At 31.6% G+C, this 16,405-nt stretch overlaps 1 protein-coding gene and 1 long non-coding RNA gene across 2 annotated transcripts; one reads left to right on the top strand and one right to left on the bottom strand.

Moving 5' to 3' along the window:
* Positions 8–898, bottom strand: LOC109125077. The gene is made up of 3 exons (XR_002034073.1): positions 791–898; positions 311–668; positions 8–238 (listed from the first exon to the last, which is right to left on the bottom strand). It is a non-coding gene; the product is annotated as an uncharacterized LOC109125077 (long non-coding RNA).
* On the top strand, positions 13,828–15,736 carry LOC104727055 (protein EXORDIUM-like 2). The gene is made up of 2 exons (XM_010446055.2): positions 13,828–14,379; positions 14,483–15,736. The coding sequence occupies exon 2, from the start codon at positions 14,486–14,488 to the stop codon at positions 15,452–15,454; it is 969 nt and encodes a 322-aa protein (XP_010444357.1). The 5' UTR covers positions 13,828–14,379; positions 14,483–14,485; the 3' UTR covers positions 15,455–15,736.

Genomic DNA, 16,405 nt, shown 5'->3' on the forward strand with positions numbered 1-16,405 from the left:
GCTCTTATGAGATACTGTGTGTCTTGCTTGACGTTAATCTTGTAGCAATTTCGTTTTCCATTTGGAAAGAATCGTAGGTTCAAAGACTGCTTACGTATGTTCGATTGAAAAGCCTTATCAACCCTTCTCGCTGGCATACCTTGTACCAACTTGGCGTCCGTTGTATATGTCATATTAGTCCAGCGATCTTCGTAAGGAGATTCGACGGAAGGCAAACCGCAAGCGACGTTGATAAAACCTTGCAGAGAAAACCATAATTAGAATCTTACAGAAAACGTTATTATACAAAATAAAAAGGATACGTACGTACCGGCGGTTTGATTTTGGGATTTGACTAGAACACATATCATAATCGTATGACACATGACAAAGAGAAAATAATCTCTCATCATTTTTTTCTTTCTCAAACGTAGTAACACAGGAACTGGAGTACTAATATATATAGTGTGTTTTCGAAAACAAAAACGAAACTGAGGAAGATCACAGTGCGTGAGTAATAAATAAAGAAGATCACAGTGCGTGAGCAATTTTAAGATATTATAAAAATAGGAAAATGACATGTTTTCGGGGGACAAGGATCAAGCACTGTAACATAACATATGTTTTGTTTGACCCAATAACATAAATTTTTTTCAAATGTATTTAATTGAGTTAAGAAACAAGAAAACCTGATGGAACCATGAAAAACAAAAACAAAAACCCCCAACACCATTATAAGACTAAAGACCAAAAACATCAAATCTCATAAGCTCAGGGGATTCATAAAAAAAAAAAAAAGAGTTTAGCTAACCTGAGAATCAGATCGGATAAATCTAATTCCCCTTCCTGGGTAAATTTTCTGCCCACTGAAACGACAAAGCTCCGTCCTGTATATTCCAAAGATAATACACCAAATGAGACATTGATTGCAACAAGCAAATGATCTTTGCTAGTGAAATATCTCAGTCTACAAGATTAGAAATGAATCATCTAGTACCAAACAGAGACCAACCACAGACCCAGATAGAGAGTATATACCAGGATTCTTATTCGATTCTATCTCTCGCGATTGGCCTCCGCCGATTCAATCGCCTCTGCTACGCATCTCCAGATCCTTCGATTCCAAACATAATTAGTTAATGAGGAGATGCTTTTTATCCTCTGATAATTTTTATTAGAATCTTATTGAAAACGTTATTATACAAAATAAAAAGGATACGTACGTACCGGCGGTTTGATTTTGGGATTTGACTAGAACACATATCATAATCGTTTGATACATGACAAAGAGAAAATAATCTCTCACCATTTTTTTCTTTCTCAAACGTAGTAACACAGGAACTGGACTACTAATATAGTGTGTTTTCGAAAACAAAAACGAAACTGTCACAGTTTCAAACCCAAAAAAATAAATAAATAAAGAAGATCACAGTGCGTGAGTAAATTAATATAGCTTCTTTCTTTCTTTTATAATTAACTAGATTAGGACCCGCCCAATATGCGGATTTATAATTTTTAAAATAAAATTAAATTTATTAAATAATATAAAGTAAATATTTTTAGTAAGTAAATAGATACATCGAGGTATCCAATGTGATATTTGATGTAAAAGATGTAACTCTACGGTTGAAACTATTAATCACATTTTTATTTTGAATGTCCTCGTTCGTGTGAAGTTTAGAATTTATATCTGACTTCGGTCTTGTCAGAGGGTTTACCATATGAGTCGGTGTACTCGAATTTAGATTTTGTTTTCTAGAGGGACTCCTCTCAACAGGGTGATCCTGATCAACTTCTTCAATTACCATGGATTTTATTGGCAATCTGGAAGGTCATACAAAAAATCAAGGTTAAGAGATAGAGGCGAATGATATAATTACTCAGACTTTGGACGATAATTTAGCCTGGGAATATGCGCTCTCTTTTACGGCAGTCATATCAGCTTCATCTTCGTATTCAGATGTCCAGGTTTCTTCACCTCATTGTCAGATTGATGGTTCTTAGAAAACAACCAATGTGCATTCATGATTGGGCTGGTAGTGTTGCGTTGGTGAGGAGCGAACCTTGTTGTTGGGGGCCAAGTGTCTAAAACAGAGCCCCTCCCCCTGCATTCGGAGTTAAAAATGTTGTTGTGGACCATTGAGCGGATACGTGTTGAAGGGATCGCTTGTCAACGTTTTGAGACTGATTGTGCTGAGTTACTCTACTATGGTGCAGTCTTTTGAATATTGGCCGTCCTTCTCTAACTTGCTTGATGAGTTTAACTCGCTCGAGTCTTTCCCACTATTCTCCATCTTTATGATCCCGCGTGCGTCAAATACGAAGGCTGATTGTCTTGCCCATGCTTCGTGTTCTCTTATATCTGAAGTTTCTTTTGTAAATCTTTTCCCTCCGGTTTGGGCAGCTAACCGAAAATTTTCCTTTTAATTGTTTGATTGAAAAAAAAAACAGTAAATAGATACACTTTTAGTTAAAGAAAATAGATGTAGATGAGTTCAAAGTTATTAAAATAAAATTAAATTTAACAAAGAATATATATTTAATTATTTTCATAAGTAAAAACAATATATAAAAGTAAAGAGATAAACTTTTAATTATAGAAAATAATTGTTTTTTTTGCTATAATACACTAATGTATATCTATTTACAAATGTACTATCTACATCACCACTAAAAATGTATTGGTACATACAAATATATTTTATTGTTAAAATATATTCTTTAGTCTTTATTACTACTAACAAATTGTCTTTATGAACACATTAAATAATATATTATGTCTCTTTACTTTAACATTTATGTAGTTACAAAAACGCATATGTTAATCTTACATACTCCTATCTTATATATTACAATAGCAGTCTTTTTGAATAAATTATTTGATAGGTGAAAAAAATATGAGACAATCTATTTTTTTATGTTTTTTTTTCAACAATATTTTTCTTTGTGTAAAGGTGAGTATTTACATTTTTTAGAAACAGTAATTAATTGTATAATTTTCACAATCATTTTTTTCTTATATAAAAAGTAATATTTTTTCTTGTAAAATTAGCAACTTAAAATTAAAATAAGTAAATAATATTATAATTTCGAATTTTATGATATATATATAATTTCCTTATAATGATTTTTTCTAAATTTTAAAACTGTTTAAATATTTTAAATAAAATTATGTTTTTTTTTTCTCTATTTTACTTTTATATAAAACCTTTTCATAGTAGGTTTTGAGATTTTACATTTTTATTTTTATAATTTTAATAAATTTAAAATTGACATGTGTGACATGTGTCAACATCTAAATGATACAATTGACACATGTCACGATCTTGTTAATGAGTAATTTTGACATCAAACTTTATATAATAAAATTAGGTTTTATTTTATCTATTTACTTTTATATAAAACCTTTTTAGGTTAGGTTTTGAATTTTTACATTTTTATTTTTTTAAAATTTAATAATATAAAATAAAATTTTATTTTATCTATTTACTTTTATATAAAAACTTTTTAGGTTTTTTTTTTGAAACACGAACTTGTTTTCATTCATCAGAACAGAAACCAAGTACAAAGATAAGAGGAATCTGAGATTCCAAAGTTTAAAGTACAACAATAAAAGGTACTCCCCAATGCTAACATAAAAGAGATAGAGTGATAAAAACGATTAGTCGATAATGGTTTCTTGAGAGCTTTGAACCAAAAGCTAAGAAGCTTTTTGATACATGTGAGGTCAAGGATTATCAACAAGTCTTCCAAGAGCGAGTCAAAGGAGGACTGAGTAGCCAAAGTCAAAAGACAAAATGGCGTTGGTGGAGGGGCCAAAGACTTGCTTCTAGCCGGCACAAGAAGAACTACACGAGGTAGTGCTTTGACAAGGGTTTGAGCAAAGGTGATGTTGCTCCAATGGTTGAGGTTGAATGCTAGAGTTGTCGAGGATTGAGAGTTGAGCTTAGACAAATCATAGCGTGTGGAGGTGGTGATGAGGGCATGTTGCTTGTACTCGTCATGAAAGTATGAGGGAGATGATACATTGGACAAGCTCAAGAGTCTAAGTGAAGCTATTTTAACCATGATTCGGAGTGGATAAGTGCAGGACCGTAACATACCAGGTGGATTCTCTCCCGCATGAAGTCCTCGGCGGCCATGGAGATTAAGAAGTTCCACACAAAGTTTGTAGCCAGTTTGCAGCAGAAAAAATAAACCAGACCTGGGTTTCAATCTTTTAGGTGTAGGAGGGCCTTTCATGAAAAAACAGATTGGCATATGTGTGGTTTCGGTAATCAGGGGGTAAGGAGCATAAGGCCTGAAGAAGCTTCGGTAACCACCTCTCCTTGAAGAGGGGATCTTAATGCCTTTCTTCTTCATCCTTTTAAAAACATGAGAAGTAATCCTAGATGATGCGAAAGGCAAGGTTCTCAGATAAGTGGGAGGTGGGGACATAAAACCTTTTTTCGTAAAGCTTAACCTCTCATGTTCAGAGATCCTAATGGCAGGGTTCTCAGAGAAATCTTGTACAACCATAGCAACAAAGGGGCGTTTTCTTCCGTTTGTAGTCTTCGGACAAAGGATAGTAAACGATACCTACATTGGCTAAGGATGTACAAGGGAAAAGTAAAAAACAAGCCTGAGCTTTACAATAAAACAGTTTGGATCACCTTTTTCGGACTGGGCCTATGGAAGCTTAATGGGCCACAAGAAAATAGGCCCACCAGTTGGGAGACTAGGTTTTTGGCTGGCAAAAGTTTGCAAGAGGAGCAGCAGCCGTCGTACACAGATGGAGGAGGATTTAGCAGTGAAGCAAGCATCTCCGATGGAGGTAGGGTCGGCGTTTGGCTGTGAAACCCGATAGAAGCATAGGAGAAGAACCAGAGGCTGAACAATACCTCAGATCTAGAGTTTAAAGGTTCCACCATAAATGATTTGGGCAGAGGTGATACAAGTTGGGGATGAAGAATGGAGCTCGCCGGACACCATCTTCTCTCTTTTTTTGTAGAACTCACCAAAATCCTTGGGCTAGGTAAGGTTTGAAAAGGTTTCAAAAGGAAAAACAAAATAAACGATAAAAGAGAAAGAGCAAAAGGACTAGAGTAGAGGAAGAACAAAAGGACAAAGGAAATTTCCCGACACCGGTGAGCACCAGCGCCGATAATCAAAGAAGGGAGAGAGACTTCGATATTAGTGCATGGGAGCTTTCCAGTTGAGTCTTTTAATTACTGTGTGTTACCTTTTTTGATATGTTGATTAAAAAAAACTTTTTAGGTTATGTTTTGAATTTTTACATTTTTATTTTTAATATTTTTAATAATGAATTAACATATGTCAATATCTGAATAATATAATTGACACGTGTCACGATCTTGTTAATGTGTAATTTTGTCATCAAAATTTATATAATAAGATTAGTATTACACCCCGTGCTATGTACGGGAGTATTTTTGCAAATAGTATATATACCCAACAATTAGATGTATACGTAACTTTAAGGTTTATGTGGAAAAATGACTTTTCATTGATTAACCCACTTTTCATTGATTAACCCACAATCCACAAACATACTAACAGTTACGTTAGATTAGAGTTCAAAAAAGAAAACTTTACATTAATCTAAATTAGCTAGAGCACAAATCATTATTTTTGATAAAAAGAAAGTACAAATATTAGTTTAATAATTACCTGTTTGATGAGCAGTTTATGGCTTCTCATCATTCATTCATGACCTTACCTAGTTACCTGCAAACAATTTTACAAATCTAATCAAAACAATGAGAAGTAAAATATCATACTGTAGTAAAGACAATCAAGAATCAAAAATCACTTTGAAACAATAGAAACATAGTTAAGTGATCAAAATTGTTTTTAGTCATTATTTTGAGTATAAATTATCTTTATACGTATTAATTATTAATGTATGCTATACACTTTATATTTGATTTGAGTGACATAAAAAATCTATGAAATACACAAAACGACATGTGGAACTGGTTAAAGAATCACAGCTGCACATATTGATTTGAAAAAATAATGCAGCATGATGCTTCATTAAATTTAAGACTTCTCCAACAATTCATGAAAGTGGAACTTTTGTTTTTGCGAAAAAGAGGTTTTTGAAAAGTTATCTTTAAGAATAATTTTATAGGCAAATATGATGGTTTTACATTGTATTGATAAATCAAACATCTGAAAGAGAAAAAAAATATAATGTACTCTCTATAGACAAAGACTAATTTACCGAGAAAGCTGAATGGATTGATACATCATGGCCAACTTACATCGGTTAAATTATGTCATCTTCAACACCTCATCTTCCATGCCCCTACAACCAATCGAACATAAACCAATTCGTCATATATATCGAAACTCTAAAAAAATGAAATTATATAAGGAAAAAAAGTGGCAGACCACTCACTCACTGTATAAACGACTCCAAATTAAGGTTTTGAGACTGAAAACTGAAATTAAGGTTTTGACTTTTGAGACTGAAGTTGAGGAGACCCATATTTTGTTTTTTTTGATCGACTGAGAGATTTTATGGTGTTTAAGTATCGGATCTAATATATAGGGAAAAAAACAGAGATCGTGGGCGAAGAATGGATCGTGGGAGATAGGTTTTTTTTTTGTTTTTCTTCTTAATTCTTGTTAGCATGATCACGTTTTTATTTTTAACTGATTTTTATTAACTTAAAAAATGTTTTTAAATGTTATGTGGCACATTTTTATTGGCCATGTGACTTGTGATTTATAGTATAAAGGATGATCCATGCCATCTTTTTCTCTTTTCTATTATTTTTTCAAATAAACGCTTTTAATATCCTAAATCAATTTATAGACTCTAGTTTTTTTTTCTTAATGACAACTAACGAACTCTTTCACTAATAAAAAAGTTACAAAGAGTTTTTGATTTTTTGAGTTTTATGTACAGTATACTCCACAGATGAGAGTATAAGAAGTGACTTTATCTCTTAATTACAATTGATCAACAAAAGAATAGATGTAAATGATGTTCATTTTCCCAAATTAACGTTAAATGTTTCCAAATAAATAGTGTAAAATATATATTACTTAATCAATGGAAAAAATGTTTGTTTTAATGTTCACATTGACGGGTTGGTAAAATTAAACTTATATAGTTGATAAATTAATAAATTTTATTTGCTCACAATTATAATATTAAAATTACTACTTCATATTTCACAAAATATTGATGCACATACAAACAAACAAATAATATAAAACTGTAATATACATAAAAAAATAAAATACTATAATATTCTAAAATAATTAGTATTGAAAAAAACATATATAGATTTATAAAACAATTAAAAAATATATTACCTCAAACAAAATTTATTTTTTTTAAATATAACAATAATTTTTATTATTATATTATATTTTTTAAAAAAATGTTGACCTTTAAAGCACATGATATCTCTAATTTCTTAGTAATTTAGTGCAGAGCGTATTCGAAAAGCTAATGAATATAAGGTGTTTAAATGGAAGAAAAAGTATAGGATTAGATGAAATGTTTCAAAATCAACAAAAAAAAGTCATTGATCAGGCCATGTGGAAATAACTAAAGTAACGAACTAAATTAAAAGCCGAGCTCTGGGTCAACAAGTTTGTTCGCAACACTCACCCAACTTCCAGAGACTATTCCCCGACAAAGATTAGAATCTCGTCGGATGGGAGAATACGTACGAAGATGTGGTTTGGTCTACCATCACTGTGAATTTGCCTATACTATGGATGAGCTTGATCTTCTTTTTTTTTTTTCAAACTAGGTTTTGAATTCAACTCTTATCTATATGTTTAGGTCTACTGCAAAACATGATGGCTTGTTTGTTCCCTTATTAATAAACTTATGGATGACCTTTATTATGATCTGGCTACTGAAATTATAATAACGAGATTTCAACATACATTTATTTTATTCGATCAAAGCTCACTAAAAAACAACACTAAATTACATTCAGATAAAAACAATCAAAACAATAAAATAACAAAAGAAACGGACCAGAGTACAACTAAAGACTGACTTAGATTCATCTAGCTCTTGGATTAAGCTCTGTTGTGAAAATTCATAGCCAGCTCAGCTCAATGACTTGGCATGTTTCAACTTTGCGTTTCTTGGAGCTTAAGACCAATGACTCAGCCAACTGCAGCAAGATAGGGAGCGAGATCGATTTTTAGTGTGATGGTGCATTATGAATTAAGGATTATTATTGGAAAATTAGATAGTTATTGCTCCGGAAGTAGGATAGCTTTACAATTCGTGATCATAATCCCTAATGATTTCCTGCACCCAATGCTTTTATTTATTGATTTAAAACACTCTTTTTTTTTGTCAACCATTGGGCCACAACTGGCCGGCCCATTAGCCTAATTCCTACATTCGTAGGAGCCGGAACTCGATCCCGGGTGTGATGGTGCCTTCTACAAATGGACTTATCTCATGCCACTGCACTAAGGTCACTTCACGATTTAAAACACTCTTTTATTTACTGCTTTGTTAGTGACTTTCAAACTCAAACTTTTTTTGTCTTAGCTATATTTGACCTTGATAATTTCATAATGCAATTGCTTGGTCTGTGTGGATTCGATCCTGAAGTGTTACAACGATACCACTAGATCGTGGTGGATTACACATTAGGTTTTAATTGACCTTTTGATCAAGACTCAGAAAGATTAACATCATTATCAAGTAAAGAAGACACTACTCTTACTGTAAGAGTTTTACATTATCGAAATCATTATCAAATGGAGACTCAAAAACAAACTCAGGTGGAGTTGGAGCTGCTGAAACACCTAAATCACTAGATTAGGACCCGCGGTACACCGCGGAACAAATTATTTATAATTAAAACATTTAAATTATAAGTTGTATTTACTGGTTAAATAATTATATAACAATTGTTAATTTTATAGTTTAAACCATATAATACCGTAATTTTTTTTTACATAATATATATTTAATTATTTTATATATATATATATATATATATATATATATATATATTCTCTGATACCTATAGTGTTAATAAAATAATGAAATGATGTTTTACCCGTGTAAAACCGAATTAATGATATTTTCAATTTATATAAATATCGACAAAACCCGTTCCGCTATATAACCATGTCACGAGATATTTTAACTCGCACAATATCATCTTAATTTTTAATATTTATTGTTTTATATTATAAATATTAAATTGAGTTGATATGTTATTTATTAAGATTGTAACCATTTACATTTTATAAGTTTGGCTCTTCTTATAAAGTTTAAATATTTATAATACTTAGAATTCTTAAAACGGTTGAGTATTTCTCATATTTGAAGTTTCGTAAAAGTTTAAATATATTATTAATATTTTAAAAGTCTTCTAACTTTTCTAAAAGTTGAAATATTTATAATATTTAACCTTCTTATAAAGTTTAAATATTTATAATATTTGAAACTTCATAAACTTTTAAAAATTATTAATATATTATAAAGTTTAACTTTCTAAAAATATAAATATTTATAATATTTATATGTTTTATAAAATATAAATATTTATAATATTTAACTTTTTAAAAGTTTTAAATATTTATAATATTTAACTTTTTAAAAATATTGATAATAAAGAACCGGAATAAATTTTTAAAAATATTGATAATAAATATTTATAATATTTAACGTACGTGCGGAGTTAATTTTTAAAAAACTAAGTTTATAATTAGGTTTGGACTATTTTACGTACATGCAGAGGTACATTTGTAAACATATTTCTTAAAAATGTTGATATAAATGTGGGGTTTTATTAATATTTCGGATCTAGTTTCGGACCCATACATACGTGCGGAGTTATAATTGTGTAATATTTTTTAAAAATTGGAAAATTTTCATGTAAACCTCTACTCATACCTCCATGATTGCTATTTATAAGAAAAAAGTTAAGATATAATTTAGTAAGTGATATTACATGTATATTATTCTAAACTAATCCAAACATTTCCAACAGTTTGTTTAGGAGTTTTAAGTCAAATTTGGATTAGGTTTCTGCTTCATTTATTTTACGTATTTAACCTAGATGTATATACTTGGGACGGGATACTCGTCTTGTCTTGTATGCGTTAAAAAATGTCATCTCATAACCGTCTCTTTTAAGTAATTACATTTTCGACTATATTTATTATGATAGATTTAGATACTCGTATCCCGGTTTATAAATTTTAATTTTATTAAATCAATGGAAATTATTCAGAGAAATAAAATAATTATGTAGAATTCTCCAAATATTTTTAAAAAATACTCGAAAATCTCAAATGGATCCTTATATGTCCTGTAGTCAAACTATTATCCAAATTAGTGGAAATTTGAGAAAGGAATATTCCTACCAAAAATTTTAGATTATGTAATGTTATCTCAAAAGTCAAGACCTCTTTGTTTTTTCTTTTAGATTCTATGTCGTTAATACTAAACAGTTGAAAAATAAAATAATATTCTCTTTTTAAAAATTTAATTTAATTTTGATAATTATGCTATTTGTGTATATATGTTACAAATTATTTTAAGATTTGAATAATATATATGAACACAAATCTCTGATAATTAGTTATTTACATAATTCCCAGTTATATTAATGTTTCCGTTTCAATAATTACATATTTTAATGGGTATTTGAATTATTAAATATTAATCTTTTTTTCTTTCATCATATTAAATATTAATCAATTTAGTATTTCAATACTAAATATTACTCTCTCTAGAGTTTTTTTCTTGTTTCACATAGACGGTTCACTTTACATTTCCAATGTGATTTTTACATCAAATTTTCTAATTTTCTAATCAATTTTTTTTAGAAACTTAATTAAAAATTAAATTACAGATTATTCTTTTTAATGCACTATTTTATATTATTATTTAAAATATCTTTAATATATATAAATAGCATCTACGAAAAAATTGAATATGTTTATTAACAGCATTCCATGAAATGGAACACGATCGATCCGCCGAGTTTCCCGTGACTTCTCCATGAATCGATGACTCCTTATATCCTGCGCCATTGTAAAATATAAGATTTGATCAAAAATCAAATCGTACATCTTTTGGCTATATGTTTGATCGATGAGCCATGGATGATAGCTCTAAATTGTTATGTTATTGAAGATTAATATTGCTTAAGCTGAAGTGATTAAACCGATGATTTCCTTTGATACATGTGGAACATAATTTTATTAGAATTTGTGACCAAAAAAAAAAACTTATTAGAATTGGTCTACGTAGAATAGTGTGATATATTAGTAAAAACGAAACATGAACCATAAAATAGTGTGATATAATATATATATATATATATATATATATGTACCCTCAGTTCTTGCCATGACCACAATTGCTTGTACAGCTCGTGTCTTGACAACTACAAAGAAGAATTACATTAAAGTCAAATCCCAAAACTAAAGTTATAAATCAATGAGAGCAAGAAAATAATTTTATGTACGTTCATTGTGTGAAGATTAAATCAAAGTCGATCCTCATTCCTTCCATGTTTTTTTCTTCCATTCAATATATATCAACACCAAATCGTTAATATTTCAAATATTAAAAGTATTGTACACTATAATCAATAGATTGGTTCAATGAAATTGGGCTGAAGAGATTGAACATATGAGGGATTGAGTACACATAACGTAACAACTATTATTAGATCATAAGAATCATCGTATAAGAAGAAGTAGCTTAACTCCATAAACCCATAAAAACTCCGACTCAAGACCACGACGTTTCAGGTATGCTCTGGTGTGGTCTGTATGACTGCACATAAACATTAGTCAACATTAGTCATTATTAACAATTAATTCAAATGAAAATATAATAATTATATAGACAAAATGAACAACACAATCATAGAGAAAATTTTGTTTTTAGAATGCTATAGGTAATAGTAAAGAAAATTGTTGAATTGTTTGATGGGGCATAAACCAAAATGTACTTCAAAAATGTTAATATAGATAGATTTAGATGGTTAGAATTTTAGAGATAATGCATTGCATTCAAATCACAAAATATTTTGAGATAATGACGAATTTAAAATCCAAAGTTTATTCGCAAAATATGCTATATTTGAAAGTACTAAATATTTTATTTAGATTATATTTGGCAAATATCATAACTATTTTAAATTTTTTGGTAACAATCAATTTTCTTTTTGCTTCCGTCTAATGCTAACCATAATTAGTTCGTATGATTTTTTTTGTCAAATTCGTATGATTTATTTATGGAAGTTTTTGAAAATCAAAAATAAATGATGGTTTTTTAAAAATTTTATTGAATTATATTAAATTAGATTGTTATTTTCGGTAATATCTATCAACTGTTACCTTTTTATAGCACAGATACTTGGATATATCCCTTTTTATATAGCACAGATCAACATTTTTTCCAAAAATTATAATAAAATAATAAAATTATTGTTATATTTCTTTTAAAAATATATTTTGTTTGAGAGAGTACTTATTTTTAATATTGCAATTGTTTGCTAAGACTATATATATTTTTGAATAATAATTACTTTACAATTTTATATTATTCTACAGTAAAACCTCTATAAATTAATACTTTATAAATTAATAAACACTATAAATTAATAAATTTTGCTGGTCCCAAGTCGGGCCAGTGTAAAAATTAACAATATTCGATAAGATAATAAGATAATAATTTTTTCGAAATCTCCTTATAAAATATGGTCCCAATAATATCATAAATTAATAATTATGTAAATTTATATATATATATATATATATACTGATATAATAGTGTATGTTTCTCCTAAAGCTCAATTCTATAGAACAATTGTAATGTTGTATTTTCAACCTATAATAATATCTCTAAAATATTTTATAACATGTCATACAAATAATTAAAATTTAAAGTTTTAATTTTTAGATATGCATCATTTACAATTTGATAATTTGACAGATTATTAAAATAGGAGAATTGATATTATTATTCATAGATTTGAATTTATGTGTCTCATGTGTATAAGTCAATTTGTCTATAATATTTGTAATTTATTGTAAATAGTGCTTTCTAAATATTACAAGTTCAATTCCTAAACCATAAAATTTATAACATCCGAAAGTTTAATCTTATTTTGCTATAGTTGTTCCAATTCATAATTTTTTTAAAAATAAACAATTAAAAATATATCTATAAATTAATAATTATTAATTTACACTATAAAATAATTATTATTAATTTATAGATAAATTAATATCACTATAAATTAATAAAATGTCTTAGTCCCAACATTATTAATTTATAGAGGTTTTACTGTAATTTGTTTGATTACAGTTTTATATTGTTTGTGTTTGTTGTATTTGCATCATATTTATTCTAGAGATATTGTTGGGGTCAGGAACAACAATTGAGATTAGGAGATTAGAAAATATGATCTGGGCAAACTTTCGGTATAAATCAACTAGAACAATGAAGAACAGCGAACTGGATTTTTTGGTATTGATCTCGTGTATTGAATTGCTTAAAATTACATGTGTTGAACACTTTATAATAGCCGAATATTTAAACCTAATCTTCAACGAGACTCCTCCTGGATCCCCTCTTGCAATCTCTCCCGTGATCTTGACCGCGAAATCCCGACTTCTTCTCCGGGTTGACCTCACCCTTCAGCTCGAGCTCTCCCTAGTTGGACCCTCGTCAGGCCCAATTGTCGGATTGACGTCTGATCCTTACTGGGCTTATTGGTTGGGCCTTTAACTCGCCAAACCCAACACCAACAACATAGAATCTTATTCCTCTATTATTACAAAAAAACTTTTTTTTTTCGAATTGATTCACATAACGAATCCACATTATATAAGCTTTAATTGCGTGGACAAATCCACATTCCACATTTTGAAACTTTTCATGCATAGAGATAATAACGAATCACTCAAAATGAATTTGTTGCAATTGTAAAAAGAAAAACCAAAACATGGCTAGCCGGAGAGAAGTACGGTGCCGTTGCGGCAGACGGATGTTGGTTCAACCAGACGTCCGTGCCATCCAATGCCCAACCTGCCACAACGTCACGCAGGTCTACTCGCTGGTGGACGTAGCACGCGGTGCGCAACGCATAATTAATGGGTTTCAACAGCTACTTAGACCACATCAACCACCGCAACATCAGCATCATCCACAACAACAACAACAACAACAAATGATGGCTCAACGGCCACCGCCACCGCGGCTGCTCGAGCCTCTTCCATCGCCGTTTGGGAAGAAGAGAGCAGTTTTATGCGGCGTGAACTATAAGGGAAAAAGCTACAGCTTGGAAGGTTGCATCAGTGATGCTAAATCCATGAGATGTTTCTTGGTTCAAAAAATGGGTTTCCCTATTGACTCTATTCTCATGCTCACAGGTTGGTTTTCAATTTTCCCCAACCATATTCTCTCTTAACTTTTTTATGTTTCTTGATTGCTTCCTGATGATGATGATCGACTGTTGTGTTATTTTGTTTGCAGAAGATGAAACCAGCCCTGATATCTCTCTGTTCAATTTCATATCTACCCTTCTCAATGGCTTCTTATTACAGTTTTGCCATCTTACTCACTCTTCTCTTCGCCACAACAGGCTTTTCCGCCGCCGCGTTGGTCAAGGAGCAGCCGCTTGTACTCAAATACCATAACGGAGCTCTCTTGAAAGGTAACATCACCGTCAATCTCGTTTGTTACGGGAAATTCACACCGATCCAACGGTCCGTCATCGTCGACTTCATCCGCTCGCTCAACTCCAAAGACGCCTCCTCCGCCGCAGTTCCTTCCGTCTCATCGTGGTGGAAGACGACTGAGAAATACAAAGGAGGATCCTCAACGCTCGTCGTCGGGAAGCAGCTTCTCCTCGAGAACTATCCTCTCGGAAAATCCCTGAAAAATCCTTACCTCCGTGCTCTGTCCACAAAACTCAACGGCGGCGGACTCCGTGCCATAACCGTCGTTCTAACGGCGAAAGACGTTACCGTCGAAGGGTTCTGTATGAACCGATGCGGGACTCACGGATCATCCGGCTCGAAACCGCGTCGCGCTGCTAACGGCGCGGCTTACGTCTGGGTCGGGAACTCCGAGACGCAGTGCCCTGGATATTGCGCTTGGCCGTTTCACCAGCCTATTTACGGACCACAAACGGTGACGTTGGTCGCTCCTAACGGTGACGTTGGAGTTGACGGAATGATTATAAACCTCGCCACGCTTCTCGCTAACACCGTCACGAATCCGTTTAACAACGGATATTTCCAAGGCCCACCAACTGCACCGCTTGAAGCTGTCTCCGCTTGTCCTGGCATATTCGGGTCGGGTTCTTACCCGGGTTATGCGGGTCGGGTACTCGTTGACAAAACCACCGGGTCTAGTTACAACGCCCGTGGACTCGCCGGTAGGAAATATCTATTGCCGGCGATGTGGGATCCGCAGAGTTCGACGTGCAAGACTCTTGTTTGATTCAAGGGATGTGAGTATGACACGTGGCATATTTCGATTGCGATGACGAGATCTTAGATGGCAAGATGCACGGCGCGTGTGTATAAAAAAAACTTTCGGGTTTGGATCTCGGGTTTGGATTGTGGATAGGGCTCTCACTCTCTCTTTTCTTTTGTCGTTTTGTTGTGACGTGTAAAAAAATTGTGCTTCGGAAATGTGGAAAATATATGCATATAAAAATAAGGAAAAAAAAATCATTTTGTTTCTCTACTTTATTAAAATTTAAGGCACTCGGTTTTGCTTGATGATCAAATCTAATCATTTTATTTAAAGGATTCTGACCTTTTTTACATGAGTGGGTACCGGGTGGGTAGAGATGCCTAGATGTAGTGTATATAATAATGTTAGTATTTGATGTTATTTAATTGTGTAATAAAGTGGATAGCAATACAAAGGAAGATGGGGAGGAGTATTTAAAAGTAGACAGCTCTCAGTGATGTTGGGGTCTAGGAGACCAAATTTATTGCTTAATACATACTCGTTTCGTATTATCACAAGTTTTTTGATATTCTTAATGCATAGTAATACGTTCTCTGTAAGGTAGATGTAGTAAGTTAAGAAATAAAGTACTACTATAATAATCAATCAAAATTTTTGAAAACAATTATTTGGAAAACATCGGAGTCTTTTAAAGAAGAAAACACCTCAAACCATCATATTACAATTTGAAAGGTGAAACGAGCGTAGAATATCTAATTTATTGGGTGAAAAAAGGTGATCCAATGGCTAAATAGTTATTCAAAAAATATCTGAAAATGGTTAGTGGGGTTGGTGAAGTTCTTCTCCATTGCCTCCGTTCTTTATGCTAAAAGGAAACTTTGAAACATTTAAGTATAGCAAATGCTCGTCTAGTAGATTCTGGATATATAGTCCATTCAATCTTTGCATTTATATATGAATTCTTGTTCCAGT

This window comes from Camelina sativa, chromosome 11, assembly GCF_000633955.1.
Source record: "Camelina sativa cultivar DH55 chromosome 11, Cs, whole genome shotgun sequence".
NCBI classification, from domain to species: Eukaryota; Viridiplantae; Streptophyta; class Magnoliopsida; order Brassicales; family Brassicaceae; genus Camelina; species Camelina sativa.